This window comes from Tupaia chinensis, unplaced genomic scaffold (genome assembly GCF_000334495.1).
Source record: "Tupaia chinensis unplaced genomic scaffold, TupChi_1.0 Scaffold000029_1, whole genome shotgun sequence".
Taxonomy (NCBI): Eukaryota; Metazoa; Chordata; class Mammalia; order Scandentia; family Tupaiidae; genus Tupaia; species Tupaia belangeri.
In genome coordinates this window covers 1,574,179-1,596,438 of record NW_006159459.1, presented here as the reverse complement: position 1 = coordinate 1,596,438, position 22,260 = coordinate 1,574,179, and the positions used below count along the sequence as shown (strand labels likewise).

Here is a 22,260-nt window from a genome sequence, read left to right as displayed (position 1 = left end):
CCAGGTGGTTCTTATACTCAAGAAGTTTGAGAACTACTAAGATCTAGGTGCAACAAAAGGAATGCCTTCTCTAGAGCTCCTTCAGGCAATTCACAAGGGCCAAAGACTAACTTCCTGGTCTTCACATCTCCATGTCTCTCCACACACATTCTGACACAATTTATATAATTCCAATTCAAACCCATTTTAAATGATTATTCTTACTTACTGTGAATTCAACTTAATCAGCTATTAGGACAAGAAGAAGTGAGACATACATAAACCCCAACTGTACACTAGCAGTATCCTTAATACCATAAAAAAAACAGATTAGTTTCATGCTCAGAAAGGAGCATTTGTCACTCCTATTTTAAATTAATCCTACAGCCTAACAAGAAAATACCTCTCACTGGAGTTCTAAGCTTTTCATATCCTTTTTATGCTTTCCACACAGCTCATCAGTTGCCTCTCCAAGGCTGGATGATATTGCTAACCAACATGTGGCAAAGAAGGCTCTAAAACAGCATGACAATTTTATGCTTGACTCAGGTAATCATAGCTCTCTTGAGGGGAATCTGCTCTTCAGGCTCACCTCTCCTGTTTCTGCCGTCCACAATTCCCCCCTGGAGGAACTGAAAGCTCTTACACACTCGACTACACTCTACTGATTTATAGTGCCAAACAGCCATTCACATAAGAGCTCTCCATAAACATTACTGGATTATGCCAACTCAGGTGATTGATTCCGGACCTCTTAATGCACTACCTATCTACAGATAAACATTATGTACCCAGTTCATTTCAGTTTCTCAAACAAGACTCCTTATCCACACCTTACTTCCACCCCATTTTGAAGACAAGACTGTTGCTGGAAGAACCAAAACAGCATAAAATTAATTATACACAGGAAAGCAGGTGAAACACAGATGACCAAAGGTCCAATATTCACACAGTGAGGAAAATCAGCATGAAAATGAGGGGAACCCTAATTCCATCGCATGATAGAAAACGTCCTTTCACCATCATCTAAATCAGTGCTTCTTGCACTTTAAGGTGTCTATGAATTACCTGGAAAATTGCTTTTAAACCTCAGGCTCTGATTCAGGCCATCTGAGATGGAGCCCAAGATTCTGCGTTCCTCACAAGCTCCAGGTACTCCCGATGCCACAGCAGCTCTGCGATTCACAATGTGGTTTGGCAACAGCAGCATCACCTGGGAGCTTGTTAGGCAAGAATCTCGAGCCCACCCTAGACCTAAAGAAAGAGGATCTGCAGTTCAACAAGGTCCTCAGGTGATGAGCATGCACATTGGAGAGGACCTGACAGACTATCTCATACTCACTGTGAAACAAAATCATCTGGAGACCTTTCAGCCTCATAGCAGAAATTCTGATTCAATTTGTCTGGGGTGTTTGATTGTTCCCATTTTTTGTTTGTTTTAAGCACACCCAGGTGGTTCTAATGAGCAACCAGTGCTGAGAACTGTTGAATTTAAAATACTCCACTGGGTGGGAGGGCAATACGGAATGACTACTAATGAGTGAGAAATTTCTTTGGGGGATGATGAAAATGTTCTAAAATTGATTATGGTGATGGTTGCATAATTCTGAATATACTAAAAATCATCCAGTTGAACTTTTTTTAAAAGTTTCTTTCCTAAATGAGCAAGAGAAGTAAAGAGAGAAAGTTAGAGAGTCGGGCATCACAAACAGGATCTTTATGCCACCATCTAACCCTATCCTTAGGTAGCCTCAGGTCATGGACAACTACATGTATGGTGCATTTTAGAGGTCTCTCTGGATGAAAACCCAGAACCTTCCCATGTGGGTGAGCCTCACAGAGAATAGGATTATTTCTGAGCCACTATCTGGATCCCTGAATTATATTCCTTTAAATTGGTCAACCATATAGTATGTGACTTATATCTCAATAAAACTGTCAGATGAAAATCTAATTAAATAATAGTTCTCTATTTAAAAATAACTTCCAAAGGGACCAGCAGTTGGCATAATGGCTATGTCATTGGACTCCCATGTTGTCAACCACAGTTAGAGTCCCGGATCCGATGGCTTAAACTCATGCCGGGCATCTGTGCGTGCATGCCCAAGACCCAGAGAGGAGAATGGAGGAGAAGGGATTGTGGCGTGGCCATCCCCGCCCCCCAGGGGGGGTGATTTCTTGCTTCCTGTTTCTCTGTCTCTCTCTTTCTGGAGAGCTCACCACCCTATAGCAAAAACCTCTCCAATAAATAAATAACTTCCACTAAACAATAATGAAATGGGATTATTTTCTATCCTGGAACTCTGACCCAAGAGTTTGTACTTCTTTTTTAAAAGGAGGAAACAGTCATTTATCCAGAAAAATTAGAATCAGTGCATCTACTCTTCAGGTGTGAGTCTGTCAAGGCAATCCATGAAAGAACAACTCTTAAACTAAAACCTTATATCACAAAGGTGCCACTGTGTTAAAAAAAGAAGAGCATATTTATCAACTTGGAAAAATTTACCCTGCACACCCAAGTTTTCATAGTATTCTCAGAAAATAATTTCCCATTTGCTACTCCAATTTAAAAATAAGTGAGTTAATTCATTTCACCAGTCTGCCAACTTTTCTGTATGTTTGATGATGTTCACAACAAATATTAAGAAAAATATGTAAAATGCAAGTCTGATCTTGTTTTAAAAAAAAAGTCTTAAGAAATCCAATAACATACATACTCATAAAAATAAGAGAGATTAGAAACAACCTTTAAAGGAAAGATTATGTGTGAGATATCACTTACTTATGAAAAGGAATTTTACCCTGCCTTGTTCACAATTCCCCCTAAGTCCAATGCACTGTACTATCATTGTTGCTCTCTATATTTTCTTTTAAAAATAATTCCACCTTACTACCTATACATGACAAAGAAAAAGTTAATCAATACTCCTAACTACTGATCTTGGTCTGGATAATGACATTTGCAAATGACAGTGTCCTGTTTCTATTTTTTTTTCTTTTTAACTTATATTTTATTTTTATTGTTTTAATTTTTATTTTTAATCAACACATAATTACACATATTATAAGATACAGTGTGATAATATGATACATATATACAATGTGTAATCATCCTACTACTTTTTAAAAATAATTATTTATTTAACTTTGTTTATTACCATTGTTTTTTATTTGGCTAGAGAGAGAGAGAAGAAAAGTGAGAAAGAAGCCACCAACCAGGACTCAACATGGTTGGCTACATGGGAGTCCAGCGCCTTAACCACAAAGCCACCTGCCGGCCCAATATTCTATTACTTTTTGTAGTAAGGAATTTTACCTTCCTCTCTAATGCAAACCCCTCCCACTTTAACTATAGAGCTAAATAAGCTCTTCAACTTTTATAGTACTCTGAAGATGATTACATATTTTAGAGCAAAAAGAATGACCCGCATTTGGGTAACAGATTTCTGTTCCAAGGACGCAATCTTAAAACCCACATTGCTGATACTCAGCATGTCATCAACTCTATCTCAATTCTCTGAGCCTTTGAAATACTAATTTCCTGACAGGTCAGGACCTACCATCACTGCGTGCATATCTTGCTGAATTAAGTAACTAGTTCTTGATGGAATATCATGTCTCAATTCATAAATCAGTAAATAATTCACTTTAAAAAAAGAAATGGCTTACCTAATATTATATATATCCTGAATATTCTTCTCCCCACCTTGTCCTTCCTTAAGAGCTTGCATTTGTAATAATTTCATAATGGCTTTTATCAAGCCATGTGTATTCCTAGAAAGAAATATAATAACATGTTAAAAATGATATACAGGAAGTGAACAGTCTAATCGGGTGCTTAATCTTACCATTTTTAAATAATTGAACATGGTGCCCACAGTGCACAATAGCCATCCACAAGCACCTGCCTCATATATAGTACAGCTAAGACCCATCCGGCACATTTAAAGAAGGAGAAATGAAGCCAAAGAATCAATCCAACCTGTCAATCACCGCCCCCCACACTTCGGGAATAAAATCAATTAGAAAAAAAAATTAATCCACATAATTTTAAGCAGCAATCACATTAGCTCTCCCTAGTGAATCATCGAACCTTTCGCTTACAAATATTGGGTCATCAGAAAAGTCATGACATGTTTTTGCATAGGAAAACATAGAAAAAAGTCATGACTTTTCTGACAACCCAATTATTAGCAAACATGAAAAATAACAAGTCATGTAAAATGAACCAGCCACTCCAAACAATAGGCCAGGAGACCAAACAGAGTCAGTAATCACCATTAAAACAGAGTTAACAGAAGGGGAAACATGTTCTGACAGAACATAAAAATTTTTCGTATGTTCTGTAGGAGGATAATATATTGATATCAAAGAGAAAAAGAGTCTGCCCTTTTTAAATAAGGATCTCCCTGGAAACAAGAAAGAAATCTTTTAAATAAAAGAAAGACTACATTAAAAGAAAAAAGCAAATAATTTTTAATCTTAGTTTTTAAATGTTATTTTGTACCTACTATAAGCTAAGCACTCCTATCAGGAGCTATGTCATTTACTATTCAGAGCATAATAGCTTATAAACCACTATTAACTTGATTTCTGAGTTAGAATCAGACTTGGACTCAATGAAATATCATTTGGGACATTTATGTGAAATGTTTACCAAGTGTATTTTTTTTTATGGCATTTAAAAGTTCACAAAGTGTGAGGCCACACAGTAGACCTGCTCTGTCCAGTAAAATAGCCAACAGCCACATGTGGCCATGAAGCACCGCTAATCCAGCATATTGATACACACTGTAAGTGTAAAATACATGCCAGGTTTCAAAGACTTAGGACATAAAAAGAATATAAAATAGCATGTATGCTTTTTGTTTTTGACTACATGTTATAATTATATTTTTGATATGTTGGTTACATAAAACCCATTATTAAAATGAACATCATCTGCTTCTTTTTATTTTTTTAGTGTGGCTACTAGGAAATCAGAATTACATATGTAGCTTACATTTGTGGCTGACATTATATTTAGTAGCGCTGATAGATGATCATATGGTTTAGTTCCTCAATGAATTCTTCAGGGAGTGTGGAGGTTTCCCTTGCAGTCAAAGCAATTTCCACAGTCTTTACAACAGGATGTTTTTGCTTTTATACGAGCATGCAATAGAGACTTATGAATGAATCTTTTGTGGCAGATATCACATGTGTATGATTTGTCTCTTCTGTAGATCCTCTGATGAACGCAGAGGTCTTCAACATTGCACAAAGCCTTGCCCATAAAGATTTTCTCAGGACCAGCAGATGGCATGGTGGTTAAAGCACTGGAGTCCCACCTGGCAGACTGCAGTTTCTCAAATTCTCTTTCTCTCTCTTTTTGTCTCTGATGAGAGCACATGCCCTATGGCAAATTTTTTAAAAATAATAATTAATAATATTAAATAAATTATTCAAAAATGTAAAATTTTATTTTCTCCTGTGAGTGTTCTCAGATGGATTTTAAACTGAGACTTAAGTTTGTTATATCCCCTACAAGGATATTGTATCAATTCCATAGTACTTTACTTTGACTAAAAAAATGACCTATAAATCCAAAGCAATACAATAAAATTTGAGATGGAACAGTAGGACTGTGGCACAGTGGTTAAAGGCAAATACTCTGAAAAGTTGACCCACATAGGAAGGTTCCAGGTTCACATCTGAAAACCTACTTGAGTATCCCAGACACATGGGGTTGGCTGAGGCTGGGGATAGATCATGGCATGCAGACACTGTTGGGGGGACCAGCAGTTAGTGTAAAGGCTAGACTCCAATGTAGTCAACTGTAGTTCAAGTCCCGGGACTCGAACCCAGTGGCTTAAACTCACGCCAGGTTTGTGTTCATGCATGCCCAAGATCCCAAGAGGAGAATGGAGGAGAAAGGATTGTGGCATGGCCATCCCCGCTAGGGGGTGATTTCTCACTTTCTGTCTCTCTGTCTCTGTCTTTCTGGTGAGAGTGGAGATAGTCGTCCTATAGCAAAAACCCCCCCAAAAAAAAAAAAAAAAAAAAAAAAAGACCCTGTTGGGGAACATACTGGCAACTGAGATTTGACAAAGGGCACAAGACAATCCAGTGAAAAAAAGATAAGTCTTTTCAACAAATGGTGCTGGGAAAACTGTGGGATACTGAAACTAGATCCCCATCTCTCACCATTTACAAAAATTTACTCATAATAAAGACTTAAAAATGAGGGAACCAGCAGTTAGCGTAATGGCTATGTCGCTGGACTCCCATGTAGTCGACCGCGGTTCTCCACCAAAAAAAAAAAAAAAAAATTTACTCAAAATGGATTGAAGATTTAAACATAAGGCCCCAAACCATAAAACTGTTAGAGAAATACATTGGAAGGACACTTCAATATATTGGAGATGGCAAATAATTATTAAATAAGACTCATAAAGTGAGGTCAATAACACCAAATTAGATTAAGTCGGATTACATCAAGCTCAAAAGCTGTGCAGCAAAGGAAACAAATAGACAACCCACAGGATGGGAGAAAGTATTCGTAAATTGTGCTTTGGATAAACGATTAACAAGCAGAATATATAAGAAGCTCAAACAACTCACTCCTTCAAAAAAAGAAGAAAAGAAGAGAAGAGAAAAGAAAAGAAAATCCTAATCAATCAAAAAGGAAAAGCAAGGCCAGCAGGTGGCATGGTGGTTAAAACACTGGATCCCATGTGGCCATGATTTGAGTCCTAGATCTTGCAGCTTGAAAAATGCACCTAGGGAACCAGCAGTTAGCGTAATGGCTATGTCGTTGGACTCCCACATAGTCAACCGCGGTTCGCGTCCCGGACCCGGTGGCTTAAAACTCACGCCGGGCACGTGTGCGTGTGTGCCCAAGATCCCGAGAGGAGAATGGAGGAGAAGGGATTGCGGCGCGACCATCCCCCCTGGAGGGTGATTTCTCGCTTTCTGTCTCTATGTCTCTCTCTGTCTGTCTGGCGAGTGCACGCACCCTATAGCGAAAATCTCTCCAAAAAAAAAAAAAAATGCACCTAGTGAGTTTGTGTATGTGTATGTGTGTGAGTGTGTGTGTATACATCCCCAAAATCCCAAGAGGAGAATGGAGAAGAGACTGCAGTATGGCCACCCCCTTTGGGGAGTGATTTCTCACTTTCCTTCTCTCTGTTTCTCTCTGCCTCTCTCTAGAAAGCCCATATATCCTATGTGTACCAAAAAAATAATTTTTTTAAGGTAATCAACCTGAATAGAAAACTTTCAAAAGAACAAAGTGGGGCCAGCAGGTGGCATAGTGGTTAAGGAATCCCACATGGCTGATTGCAGTTCGAGTCCCAGAATAGACAACTTTCAAAAGAACACAGAGTGGGGCCAGTAGGTGGCATAGTGGTTAAGGAATCCCACATGGCTGATTGCAGTTCGAGTCCCAGACCTAGAAGCTTGAAAATGACTCTGGATGCATGTGTATGCAAGCCCAAAATCCTGAGAGGAGAATGGAGGAGAAAGGATTGCAGCATGGCCATCCCCACTGGGGGGTGATTTCTCACTTTCTTTCTCTCTGTCTTCCCAGCAAGTGCACGCTCCCTCTAGAAAAAAAAAAATTCTCTAAAAAATTGTAAAAAGAGGAATGGCTGAAAAGCATATGTAAAAATATTCTGCATCTCTTATTACAAGGGAAATGCAAATCAAAACCTCATGAGAGGGGGAACCAGCAGTTAACGTAATGGCTATGTCACTGGACTCCCACGTAGTCGACCGCAGTTCGCATCCTGGACCCAGTGGCTTAAAACTCACGCCGGGTGTATGTGTGTGCATGCCCAAGATCCCGAGAGGAAAATGAAGGAGAAGGGATTGTGGTGTGACCATCCCCCCTGGGGGGTGATTTCTCGCTTTCTTTCTCTATGTCTCTGTCTGTCTGGCGAGCGCAAGTGCCCTATAGCGAAAACCTCTCAAAAAAAAAAAACCTCATGAGAGAGACCAGCAGTTAGTGTAATGGCTATGTCGTTGGACTCCCATGTAGTCAACCATGGTTCGAGTCCCAGACCTTGTGGCTTAAACTCACGCCAGACGCGTATACGTGTGTGCCCAACATCTGGAGAGGAGAAGGGAGGAGATGGGATTGCAGCATGGCCATCCCCACTGGGGGGTGATTTCTCGCTTTCTGTCTCTCTGCCTCTCTCTCTCTCTCTCTCTCTCTCTCTCTCTCTCTCTCTCTCTCTCTCTCTCTCTCTCTCTCTCTCTCTCTCTCTCTCTCTCTCAAGTGCACGCGCCCTATAGCAAAAACCTCTCTAAAAAAAAAAAAAAAAAGAATAGAAGTGCTGGTGAAGTTGTGGAAAAAAAGTAACACTTGTGCACCCTTGATGGGAATGTAACTCAGTAGTCACTGTGGAAAACAGTATGGAGGGTCCTCAAAAATCTAAAAATAGAATTACCATATAAGTTAGCAGTTCCACTATTGTCTATAGACTCAAAGAACAGGAAATCATTCAGTCAGAGAGACATTTGCACATTTATTTACTGTAGCAGTATTCACAATAGCCAGTTAATGGGATCAGCCTAACTGCCCAACAGTCAATGAATGGATTGTATGATAAATATATACAATGGAATGCCACTCAGCCATATAGAACAAAATGCTATCATTTGATACAAAGTAGATAAACTTAGGATATATAATGCTAATGGAAATAAGCCAGTCTATATTGCCCCTTAACATATACTCAATGTGGGGCAAGGAGGTGGTGTGGTGGTTAAGGACACTGGACTCCCACATGGTAACCACAGTTCGACAGTTCAAGTCCTGGATATGGTGGCTTGCTTTCTCTCTTTCCTTTTCTCTCTCTCTTGCTGGCAAAATTTAAAAATAAGAAAAAAGAAAAAAGAAATAAAGTGGATAATTATTTTTAAATACTTATATATATATACTGAATCCCCACATTCTATGGCAGAAACTGAATGACTCATAAAATAGAGACTAATGGTAAATATCAGAGACTGCTGGGAGAGAGAGTAGTGAAAAAAATTTTAATAGACACAAGAATAAATGTATATAACCAAAAGAGGATACAGGATGGTATATCACACAGCTGAGTAAAAAAATACAGACCATATATTGGGTCATTGGAAAAATTATGACACATTTTTGCATAAAAAAATACATCATGGGGACCAGTGGGTGATTGTGTCGTTAAGACCCTGGACACTCCCACATGGCTGACCATGGTTTGAGTCCCAGATCTGGTGGCTTGCTTTCTCACTTTCCCTCTCTCCCTCTCTTTTTTTCTCTCACTCTGTGTCTCTCTCTGGTCAAATTGAAATAAATGGATGAATAAATAAAATTAAATAAATAATTCATTTAAAAAAATATGTCATGACTTTTCCAATGACCCTAACACAGATTTATGAAGAGAAAAAAAAAAAAAACTAGAACTGGGCCAGGTGGTAGCACAGTGATAGTGTTAACTCCACCCACATGGGAAAGTTACTGGGTTCTTACCCTGGGACCTCCCTGAACACATGTGATGCACATAAACCCCTGATCCAGACAGGTTTGAGTGGATCACAACATAAAGAGTCAGTTGGGGATGCCTCTCTTCTCTGTCTCACATGGAAGAAATAAATAGATAAATAAATAAATACATAAAGCAGAGTTGCAGAGTTCTTTCTTCAGACATTTATTTAAAAGGAAAACAATAAAACAAAAAAATAGAACCATTAAAAAATATGTACAGCATACTGTAATGTTCAGTGTTGAAGATATGTACATGTGCATTATTACTTTGATTATTATATAGTGTATGCTTGCCTTAAAATACCATGTTGTAGCCCACAAAGATAAACATTAATTATAGGTAAATCAGAAATCATAATAATTAAATTTTTTTCTTTAATCAAAGGGGGAAAACATCTGTTACTTTCTTACTTTCTTTCTCTCTTACTCCTTTCCCACTCCTTTTCCTTCTCTCTGTCTCTCTCACTCATGGGAGAAATAAATAAACTTTTAAAATATTAAAATGGGGCCAGTCAGTGGAGTGGTGTTTAAGGTGGCTGGATCCCACACAGCTGTATGGTTAGAGTCCCACACTGGGTGACTTGAAAAACATGCCAATTTGGGTGTCCCACCTCTACTTGAAAACAGTAAAACCCAAAAGGAAAGCATATGCATCACATTCGCATTTATTTCTCAGGGGTTCACAGAACCACCAATGCTGATAAATAAACTCTAGTTTTTTTATCCTTTAAGTTAGGTGTCACTTAGTCTTATTTAGAATCCAGATTTTAATCTGTGGATAATTAAGTCCATGTTGTATTTTAAACACAAGCATAACACTAATAAATTATAATTTTGAAAGATTATTGGATCAATCTAATCACATTTAGATATGTTCAAACAATAACACATTTGCTTTAGATTCCATTGAACTGGGTCGGCCCTATATCTCCGCGGTTATGGGAGCCAAATACCACACAGTTGACCACAGTTCAAGTTCTGGCCCCAGCAACTTGAAAAACCCTCTGGGCACATGAGCATACATGCCCCAAATCCTGACAGGATAGGGAAATGGAAGAAAAAGGATTTTGGCATGACCACACCTCATGGGAGAGGAGGGAGGAGGTACTGCTTTCTCTCTCTCTCATTGGCAAGTGCACATGCTCTCTGACAATAAAAATAATTAATTTATGGGACCAGCAGTTAGCATAATGGCTATATCGCTGAATTCCCATCTAGTCAAATGTGGTTCGAGTCTCAGTCCTGGTGGCTTAAACTCACACCAAACCACATGTGCGTGTGTGCCCAAGATCCCAAGAGGAGAATGTAGGAGAAGGGATTGCAGCGTGGCCATTGCCCCTGGGGGGTGATTTCTCTCGTTCTATCTCTCTGTCTCTCTCTGTCTTTCTGGTGAGCACACACAGCCTATAGGAAAATCCTCTCCAAAATAATAATAGTAATAAATTTTAAAAATAAATTCAATTGGATTATCAAGTAGCTTGAGTGGAACATTTTCAGATTCATTTTTATTTTAACCCCTATTCTAATTAGCTGTGGAATCTTGAATAAGCTAGCTAATGCCTAGAAATCTATCATCCTCATCTGTTCGATCTAAGATAATGACAATAAACCCCCTGTTGTTTTGAAAAATAAACAACAATGTGTCAGTAAACTATCTGGCTATTTTTTCAAAAAGTTGTGATAATCTAATACTTAGAACTCTACCACAAAAATAATAATGTCCTCTCTTTATAGATGACACTGTATAAGCACACACGCCAGAGCTAATGACTGCTAAAGCTTGGAATCAGCCTAAAACTAACTATAAACCCAGCCTAACTCCTAAAATTTCTAGAATTTTCATCTCTCCTCATAAAACCCATTTCTAGTTTTCAAGTCTTTGTTACTCTGCACCTGAAACCTACTCTTGCAAAATTAAAAATTTTTAATAAATTCATTATAAATACAGAAAACAGTTACAGTAATTTGAGTAATACTGAAAACATAATGACTAGAGAAGCAAAAATCAAAGCAAGAATGAAAAAAATTGCACTTCAAACTGAAAGATCTACCAAATGCTAACTCAGATTTTTGGAGAAAAAGTTGGTATTTATCAAATACAAAGAAAATTCTATGAACACTTGGATTTTATAAAAATAAAATTTATAAAATAAAGACAATTAGCTTCACATTTCTATTTTGGCATTAGAATTCTCATCGACAAACGTGAAAAGCAATGTATATTGAATTATGAGAGATAGGTTTATAAAACCCAATAATTTTACATTAAAAATTATAACAGGGGCCAGCAGATGGTATGGTGGTTAAGGGCGCTGACCTCCCACATGGTCAACCATGGTTCGAGTCCCAGACCTGATGGCTTGCTTTCTCTCTTTCTCTCTATCTCTGTCCCTCTGTGGTCAAATTAAAATAAATAACTAAATAAAGTTAAATAAAATAATTCTTTAAAAAAATAATGACAACAATGATAACTGAGACTAATGTATGAAGACAAAAGAAATTTGCAGACATAATATTCTGGAAATTTTTCTTAAATAAATTCTCCAGTTCATACCTAATATAAATGTATATATACACTAAAAACCATTGGCTCTTACACTATAAAAACATGATTTCATAATATGTAAATTATATCTTAAGCTGTTTTTCTAAAAGGAGATAAAACTTAAGAACAAAATGAAAAAATTAAAAAGACAGACCATAAAGAACTTTAGCCACATGAATACAAGAAGTACTAACAATCATTTTCAAATATTACCACAAAGGTTAGAAAAATTATTAAGAGAATATTTGTGGAGAAAAAAATATAAAAAAGAACCCAAGAAAACCTGTAACTAAAACTTCTTTTATTTCTCATAGAGCATGTTCACTCACAGAGAGAAACAGAGAGGGTGAGGAAGAAATCCCCCAATGCGGTAGAGTCACTCAGGGATCCCTCCTCCTTCATTCCTCCATCCAATGGGATTTCGGGCATGCAAACGCATGCTCCTAGAGTGTTTTTCGAGCCACCAGGACCAGGATTCAAACCTTACAGTTGGCAATGTGGGATCCAGTTCTCTCAACCAACAGGCTACGGGGCTAGCCCTGTAACTAATATTTTAGATAGCTGCAACAAAGTTGATAGGGAGAGTCTTCAGAGGACAGAAAATGTAACATTAAGATAAAATAAAAGATGTATTGAGATGACATATTTACAACATGTACAATAAACCAAGGGTTAATACCCACAAAATAAGAAAAGCAACAAGATAAATCAAGTCATAAAATAGAAAAATGTGCAGAGACTATAGATACGCAAATCACAGAAGGATACGAGTCAAAATACCCAGTGTTGATGAGTAAATCAGGAAATAAGCACTTTTGTGTCCAGCATACATTGGTTCAAAATTTTATGGAGAATAACTTGGCAGCATCTATAAAAATTGTAAATGAATATACCCTTTCCCCCATAAATTCTCCATCTAAGAACTCATCCTACATATGTAAAATCTAAAGAAAATATTATGCTATGTTATAATCTTTAAAAACTGGAAGAGAAAAAAATACATATTTGTTAAAAGGGAAATGGCTGAAATCTGACAAGTCCATTTTATAGAATACCCTGCAGCTATTAACAAGGTTGCAAACAGATTTATGCAGGTAACATGGAAAAATGTCCATCATTTATTATGTGGGGAAAAAGCAAGTTTTAGAACTGTATATTTGTGTATATGTGACTAGAATATCCCATTTTAAAACACTTGGCTTGTATGTACATACAAATTCTTCTTTGTAGGTCTAGATACGGAGTTCCTATTGTACTGCAGTTACCTGGTCCCTAATTCCACGTGCTTGGATCTTATTTCAGATTATCTTAGCTTTCTATGCTTTCTAGAGGAAACCAAGACCCAGATCTGGAGAATCCTGAGCCCCCCCCCCCCTCCCCAATTAGTGCTGAGCCTTTCTAATCACACCATATACTACTTTTCACTGGGACCTAATAAAACAAGGTGGATTAAAAGAAAGCAGAAAGGTGATTAAAATGTTAGGACTTAACTATCTACCTACCTACAAGTGTCATTGTGTGAGTTCACAAAAAGTATACACAACTTTTATCTTTCATTAGTTAAAAAAGGAAAAGAGTAGAAGATTTATAATCTCGCAATGAGGAAGGTCTCTGAATACAAATAGAAGAACAAACCTCAAGTCTTGGATAGTGTGAGAAGAAATTTAAGTAAACAATGAAATAATCATAGCATCTTTTATTTAGGACCTGTCTTCAGCCACAGATTAGCACAGACATAAAGACATGCTGTTAAATTTGAGAAAGTACATTTCTGAGAACATTTTCATGAACTGGAAATAGCCTTTAGACAAGCAGGCTGTATGAGTCTCAGGTACACAGAAGAGTTAATTAACAAATCAAAGACTTTAATCAGAGCAAAAAGAAACTGATTAGATATTATGCCTAACTTATTCACAGTATAATGTGTTCAGGGGATATCATCAACACACACACACACACACAAAGCACATCCAGCTGCTGACTAGATATTCCCAATTCAGGATGTGAATGTGCCTCGTATTCAAGATAACCAAAATTGAACTCCTGCCCTCACCACACACCTGGCCTTCTAATACTCCTTATCTACCTGAAAAGTAAGCCAAAAATCAAGGAGTCATCTTTGATATAGTAAAGAGATCAGATCTCTAATTTCAATGTTGATATGCAAAATTTTAGTCATCTTCATATCAATCCAACTCAAACACTACAAATCCCAAATATCTCACAAATCCACATATTCTAACTCTAGGGCAAGCAACCAACATCTCTCACCTGAACTATAGTCAAACTACCTAATCTCCCTGTATTCACTCTCTCTACCTATCCCAAACCCAACACTTTTCATCTTCATACAGCAGCCTTTTTAGAATCACTGATAAGCACTACATAAAAAACATTTCAACATATTACTCTGTGCCTATGATAAAGATCCAGATCTTCAAGGTTACCCATCATGACCTGAATAATCTTATCCTTAACTTCCCATCCTCAAGACAAATCACTTTCTCCTTGCTCTTAGAATTCTTAGGCATTACTAGTAGCATCTTTCTTCCCAAAGCAGGGACTTGGCACATGCTATTTCCTGTAACTGGAAAATTCTGTCTTCTCCTGTATGCCTTCAATTCATTCCTTAGTCTCATCTTAGGTTTTACTTCCTCCAGAAAATCTTTCTTTCTTTTTTTTTGGAGAGGATTTTGCTATAGGATGCATGCGCTCACCAGGAAGACAGAGAGAAACAGAGAGACAGAAAGCAAGAAATCACCCCCCAGGGGGAATGGCCACACCGAAATTCTTTCTCCTCTATTCTCCTCTCAGGATCTTAGGCGCACATGCACACGCGCCCGGTGCGAGTTTAAGCCACCAGGCCCGGGGGACTTCAACTGCGGTTGACTACATGGGAGTCCAGTGACAGAGCCATTATGCTAATTGCTGGTCCCCAGAAAATCCTTCTTGACCACCATGACTAAATCAGTCTCTCACACTGAAGGCACTCCCAGTCCAGTATACTTTGAACACAGATTGAAAGGTATAGAACTATGTGATTATGGCAATCTCCCCTTCAAATAAAAAGCATCTTGAGTAAAACAACTACTTTTCTCACCAAGTCTGCTTTACTTACCAAAGTATCACAGCACCTAGCACAGGAATACAGGAGATAGCAAATACACTCGTATGTTTAATAGATGGATAAATGGGTGTATATAGCTGAAGTACCATCTTGCTTACTTCCAGAGGTGACGTCTGAAGGTAATTTCTAGTACATGATATCACATATTATTGTTGAAATTAGAGAATATGATCTCTTTAATATAAAAATTCATTATTTTGCTTTTTACTGTATAATACAAATGATTTACTAGCTGTAGTTATAAATGATCTTTCATTTTAGGGACTGCACATTGAGCAAATGAGAGAATTGTCAATACTGGGAAAATAAAATTAATATAACATTTTATATATTGTCGAGCAATGAAATAACCCTGTTGGTGGAAGAGAAGCAGCTGTTTTTTGTTGAAATCTTACTTTTTATTTTTGTTTTAATTTTAATATATCTTAACCCATGTAGCTACAACATTAAAACCAACTTGAGATTTCTGAGAGAAATTTAAATACAAACACACACACACACACACACGAGAGAGAGAGAGAGAGAATGAGAGAGAGAGCGAGTGAGCCATTCAGATGGTAAACAAATACTTAACTGATGTGTTAAAGACTGCCCACACCATAGCTAAATCCACAATATTGCAAATTAACTCCTAAGAAAGTCAGATTAGATGGTTCCTGAGATTTAATATAAGACTAACTGTAAGAAGTCCCCTTTGAAAGATACTGGTTTTTTCTGTTGTTTTTGTTTTGTTTTGTTTTGTTTTGTTTTGGAGAAGATTTTGCTATAGGGCGCACGCGCTCACCAGACAGATAGAGAGAGACAGACACACAGAAAGCGAGAAATCATCCCCCAGGGGGGATGCCCACACCACAATCCCTTCTCCTCCTTTTTCCTTTCGGGATCTTGGGCATGCACGCACACGTGTCCGGCGTGAGTTTAAGCCACCAGGTCCGGGACTTGAACCGCGGTTGACTACATGAGAATCCAGCGACATAGCTATTACACTAACTGCTGGTCCCATTATCATTTTTTATTAAAGAAAAAATATCAAGTTGGAGCCAGCAGGTGGCATAGAGGTTAAAGCAGCTGGATTGCACATGGTAGACTTCATGGTTCGAGTCCAATACCCAGTGGATTGAAAAATCACATTGGATGCATGTATGTGTGTGCCCAAAATCCTGAGAGGAGAAGGGACTATGGTGTGGTCATACCCCCTGGGGGGTGGGAGAGGGGGATTTCTCTCTCTCTCTCTCTCTCCCTCTCTCTCTCTCTCTCTCTTTCTCTCTCTCTGCAGCAAGCACAAATGGCCTATAGCAAACATTAAAATAAATACTCAGTCGCCACAAAAGGATGATTACTCATTATTTTGGAATTTAGTAAATAAAGGAAATATGTGTGTGTGTGTGTGTGTGTGTGTGTGTGTGTGTGTATGCTCTTCAGAAAAGTCATGATGCATTTTGGTATAGACAAACATAGAAAAATAGGCCATGACTTTTCCAATGACCCTATATATCGCCTGCCTCTCCCACACAAATTATACTTCTGGGTAACCAAATCATAGATACGCAAAGTTTCTTTCTATAGCAGTACTTCAGGTAATAGTGAAGGGGGAAAATTTATATAATTAGAATGCCATGATTTTGAAACCCCTAATGAATTAGTGGATCTAGTCATTGAGCATCAACAGATGCTAACATCACCAAAAAGAAAAACAATCAGATATAATGCTTCTCCTGATGGAAGAAAACAGCACCACCTATGACGCAGTTGACGGCAGACCCAAGGCGGTTGTGAGGATAACATGAGGAATCTTAGGTAAAGCTCTAAAGTGTAAGGCTGGGGACATACCCTATGTGTCAGAGAAAGCCAGTTTCCCTTTCTAACCTTCTTTTCTCTAAGAACTAAGGCAGTGGCTGTTTCTTTTTTTTTTTTTTATTGCTTTTTGGTGAGATACTTTATCATTAAAAAATCATTCCAGAGGAGGAAGAGAAAGAGAATGAGGATGTAAAATCACAGCAGTATCTCACCATCACAGTAAAACAATTACGTAATCTTTAACACTGACTCTACACAGGCCATCTCTCCCTCCATCTCACAGCAGCATGATCTAATAACATTCACTTGAAGAATGTTTCAAGACTAGAATTAACTGGCTGAGAGACACCTACTTTTGAGATTATGGTTCTCCCTCTAAATTCATTCCGAGGACTCCTCGGGGATAATGTCCAGGCTAGTCTCTGCATGGAGACTAACACTCCTCTACCCATCTGACTAGTATATAAAGGATCTCAGCACACAATGTTCACACAATGAAGATGTATGTACTGGATGATCAAGTTATTTCCCTCATAAATGATATAGCTAAGTCTTAACTCCTAGTATCAGTACATGCAACCTTATCTGGCAATAGGGCCTTAGCAGACACAATTATGTTAAGGATCTTGGAATGAGATCATCCTGGGTGGGTTTTAAAACCAGTGACTGATCCTTTTAAGAGAAAGGACAGTCTTATTCCAGGCATAAGAGACATGCAGAAAAGGCACCCATGATAGTACAGAGGCAAGCTCAGAGTCATGTAGCCGCAAGCTAAAGAACACCTAAAGATGTGGGCTGCAGGGAGCCATAGAATGGGTCTTCCACAGGGCGTCCAGAAGAAACCGACCCTACTGACACTTGGTTATGGACTTTTGACCTCCAGAACAGTAGAAGAATAAAATTCTGTTATTTTAAGCCCCCACATTAACTGTTATCGGTTACAGCAGCCCTAGAAAATTAATACACAGCCCCTGGCAGAGCTCACTGCTCCAGCTCTGGATCCTACCCTTGGAAATCTGTAATTGTGGCCAGGAAATAATAATCTCAGTCTGGCTTTCTCTTATTTATGAGACGTATGCCTAGGAGCAGGTGATGGTCTGTGAGCTAGGGAGCAGAAGAAGTCAGTTTGCAGTAGAGAAAAGAATGAAACATGCAGCTATATCTAACTTGTTTCTGAGGTCCAGATGCATTCCTATTCCTAAGTCCTTTGGCATATACTTTATTGGAACATTTAAAAAATGAAAATCATCCTTTATATCCAAACTAGTGGATTTCTGTAACAGGTACCCCAAAGAGTCCTAACTCATTCAGGAATCTGCTACCAAAAACCCTTCAATACAGATCAGCTGGAACAATTTCTTTCTTGAGTGGGTGCCAGAAAAGGCTGCACTTACTCAAGAACCCTTTAAGGGAGAGCAAAAGAAACTTTGGAAGACAATGCAAAAAGGAACCTCAATTTTCACTGGATGTGGGAGTCAAGACCCAGATTGAAAAATGAGAGAAGTGTAAGTAAATCATGAGACGGATGATTCCCAAGAAATTTAAAAAAAAAAAAAAATTTACTCAAGCTATGCAAACTATGCTGATTAGAACAACCTATGTAAATTGCTTTTCGCTACCTAGAGATGGTATGATTACAATTGTGCACATGAATAACATGTATTATCAGGTTTCTTTTGTCTGGAGTTTATTAGATCATAACACTAAACACTGCTTCTGTATAATCAATCTCCTTTTATTCCTTTTTTTTTTTTTTTTAGAGGTTTTTGATACAGGGCATGTGCACTCGCCAAAAAGAGAGAAGCAGAGAGATAGAAAGCGAGAAATCATCCCCCAGGGGGGATGGCCATGCCGCAATCCCTTCTCCTACATTCTCCTCTTAGAATCTTGGGCATGCATGCACAAGCGCCCGGCGTGAGTTTAAGCCACCAGGTCCGGGACGTGAACTGCAGTCGACTACGTGGGAGTCCAGCGACATAGCCATTACACTAACTGCTGGTCCCATCAATCTTCTTTTGAAAAGACTACAGATAATGCTCAGTTCTTTGCTTTCAAAATATTCCAAGTGTGAGATATGAAAAGTACCATATTTGGCCGGGAATGAGAACAAAAAAGGTTTGGATGGAAGAGAATAGCATAAGCATCCCAAAAAAGGAACTTCTCTGGCCAGTACAAAATGATTGGTACAAACGTGTCCAAGAACCTTTGTGACCAGAAAGAATTTCAGATCCCTGAAAAGGATTAACTGTGGTCAGCCTTAGGCATAGTAAGTCACCAGCAGATAAGAGAAGGATAAACATTAGATTGATGATCAAATCACTCTCAATTAATAATAAAATTGCATAAAAAAGAGAGAAAATAAATTTTAAAAAAACAGTTCTAGGAAACTCATGCTTAAATAAATGACAAAAATTAATGCCTCATTTAAAAAACATCTGGGGCCAGAAGGTGGCATAGAGGTCAAGGCACTGGATCCCACATGGCTGACTGAATTCCCAGACACCTATGGCTTTAGAATTATGCCAACCATGTGTGCATCTGTGCCCAAAATCCCAAGAGGACACTGGAGGAGAAGGGATTGTGGCATGGCCATGGGGGGGGGGGCGGTGTCTCACTCCCCCCTCCCACCTAGAGAAAGCATGCACCCTATATCCAAACTAGAATGTGTGTGTAAATATATATTTTTTATATATGCCAATGTGTGTATAAGTATAAAAATATATATATATATTTGAAATGTAATGCTTTGAGCATTTGCATGAGAAAGTTCTGTATACTCATCTATCATCCAAGTACCAAAAAATAGCCTCATTTCTTCTGAAGCACTATTCCATTATAAACATAATGTGTTCAGTAGCCACTGTTCTTAAATCACCTAGGAACATCTTAGCATGAGCATATGATTCTTACAATGGAAGATTTTGAGACAAACAAAATCTTCAACCAGATCAACTAACTTAAAAACAAATAGGGCAGAATGTCCTAGACAAGAAAAGTGGCTGGAATTACTTTTCTGGTTATGAGCTGTAAAGTTAAGAGAGATTCTGGGATTTTAAAGAAAGAAATAGAATTGTAAAAAAAAAAGGAAGAAAGACATCTGGAAACAAGCTAAAAGGCTTAAAAGGAATACTTGAAAGACAAGATGGGCAAACAGACATGGTCTAGTAAGTCTGTCACTGTCGAATAAAAATTAAACGAACAATGACAGCAATACAGATATAAACCTTGAAACCAACTTAAGTTCATGAAGTAATACTCTGACACCCTAGCTTCAGATTAAAGACCACCACTGTCTTCCCTAAACCCTAGAGAAAACCTCATAAAGGCATTCATCCTGGGTTCTGCTCCTCCTGCCAAATAAAATAAAGAGAAAGAAACAAAATAGTACAAAAATTCTTCAATAATACAATAAGATATAAATAAAGTGCCTCCTCAGTTCTAGTCATTTCCTACATGATAACAAAGCAATTATGTTTCCCAAGGAACAGAGTCATCAATAAAGAAGACTCTAAAAGACAAGTCTTTTTCCCAATATTTTACCATAAATCTTAACTCCAAATAGTTTTCAGAGTTATTTTTTAACCACTGGGCCTTCATCAATCCATGATCAAACACTTATTAAATATAACGGTTTTAGTTAGGACCTATTACAGAAAACTTAAATATCCTAAATGAGACTTCAGCAAAAAACAGACTTCATAGGACCTCTGGTAGTACAGCAACAAAACTCAATGCTCTGCAAAGCTGACCTATGTGGGAAGGTTCCCTGTTCACATCTGGAGGCCTCCCTGAGTTTACCAGCCGTATGTGCCCATGATCCGGGACTGTCTAGCTGGGGGTGGAGTGCATAAAGACTCTGTTGAGAGTGTGTCTCCCTCTTTCTCACTTAATCTCTCAGAAGAAATAAGTAGATATATTTTTAAATGATTTTTTTAATGTAGACTTTAAAAACCACAGAAAATACTTTAATTTCCCCACACTTTCTTATACTTCATATTACCAAAATACATCAATTGCAGGTCATCTACCTGTTTAGAATCACAAAAGGGGCTCAAATCAAGTGCTAGCCTCATTTTTCTAGAACATAACCTTCCCACCAAGCACATTTTTAAAAGAGGGGTGGGGGTGGGAGGAAGCAGTTGAGCTGAAATTACAGGCTGTCATGGTACCTCAGTATCAAAAACTGAATACCTGGTTCCACCGGAGAGTAAGATTTTTATTCACAATCTTGTTACTAAGCAACTGTAACAATGGCTCCATGAGCCTTCTAGAAGCTAGGGCAGTTAAGGGGGGAAAAAATGTAAAGAAAGAAAAATAGGAAACTCCTCACTTTGGGAATCTTTATCTCAGGATAAATTCCATACAAAAACAGAAACAAAAGCAAAAACAATCTAAACTCGAAATAAGCAATTCCATAGAAAAATATAACATTCACTTTAATTTCTATTTTGGTTCATTTCAAAAGTTATAATTGATGTAATAATGAGTCCCTTACTGTGTTTCCTTTGTGGTCCCCTCGTTCCTTCACCCTCCCTAGGGGATAATATTTTTTCAAATTTCTTTACTGATTAAAAGAACATTTTAGAGCTCTTAAATCCATTTCTTTGTTTACAGAAGCTATAAAAACTACTTTGCAATTGTTTCATGTTGCCTCAGCTTTGAACCGAGAACACACTAGGACATCAAACTGTTTCTTTGAAGAGAGCAGTCTCTCAAGCAAAGCAGACACTTTCCCAGCCACTCCCTTAAGTTCAGACAACCAGAGCATTGCAAATAGAAAAATCTTTTTCAGTTAGACTACACAATGTAACAGACGCTAAACCAATGTTTCTAACATTGTGGACTGGGTGTCAGGTGGGAGGGGAAGTTTTCCATACATGTTCCAAAGGAATTTTACAGACTAGACTTGCAAAGGGCCACGGAGCAGGTTATAAGGCTGGAAGAGATGGCCTCATCTACTTTTCCTTCCTTCTTTCTTTGAAGCTTTCAAAATCTGTCACAATGCCAAGAAAACTCCACAAGCTATTCAATACCTCTCTAAGAATGTATTCTACAGAAGGCTGCTTCTTGCCATTAGCTTTCCACCCTCTCTCTCAGGTCCTAAAGGATGTTAGGCTAGAGGACAGGCAAGATAGAAAGATAAACTTTTAGAACTACTTTTCTAAATCAAAAGGTGAGCAATTATGGTATGGCTCTATTCCCAGAGTGCCTCTGGATTTCCATAAATCCCTATTATAAGAAGTGAAATGCAGATACTTAAATGCTGGAAACATGAGATCCAAAGTGTCTCAAAGTCATTCCTGC

At 38.0% G+C, this 22,260-nt stretch overlaps 1 protein-coding gene across 1 annotated transcript in view; it reads right to left on the bottom strand.

Annotated features, from left to right (window-relative positions):
* The window catches only part of FOCAD (focadhesin), a 335,374-nt gene that overhangs the window by 284,950 nt on the left and 28,164 nt on the right, over positions 1-22,260 (bottom strand). The window contains exon 5 of the mRNA XM_006140328.3: positions 3,649-3,753. Within this exon, the coding sequence (XP_006140390.1) occupies positions 3,649-3,753 (105 nt within the window). The remainder of the gene's footprint in view (positions 1-3,648; positions 3,754-22,260) is intronic.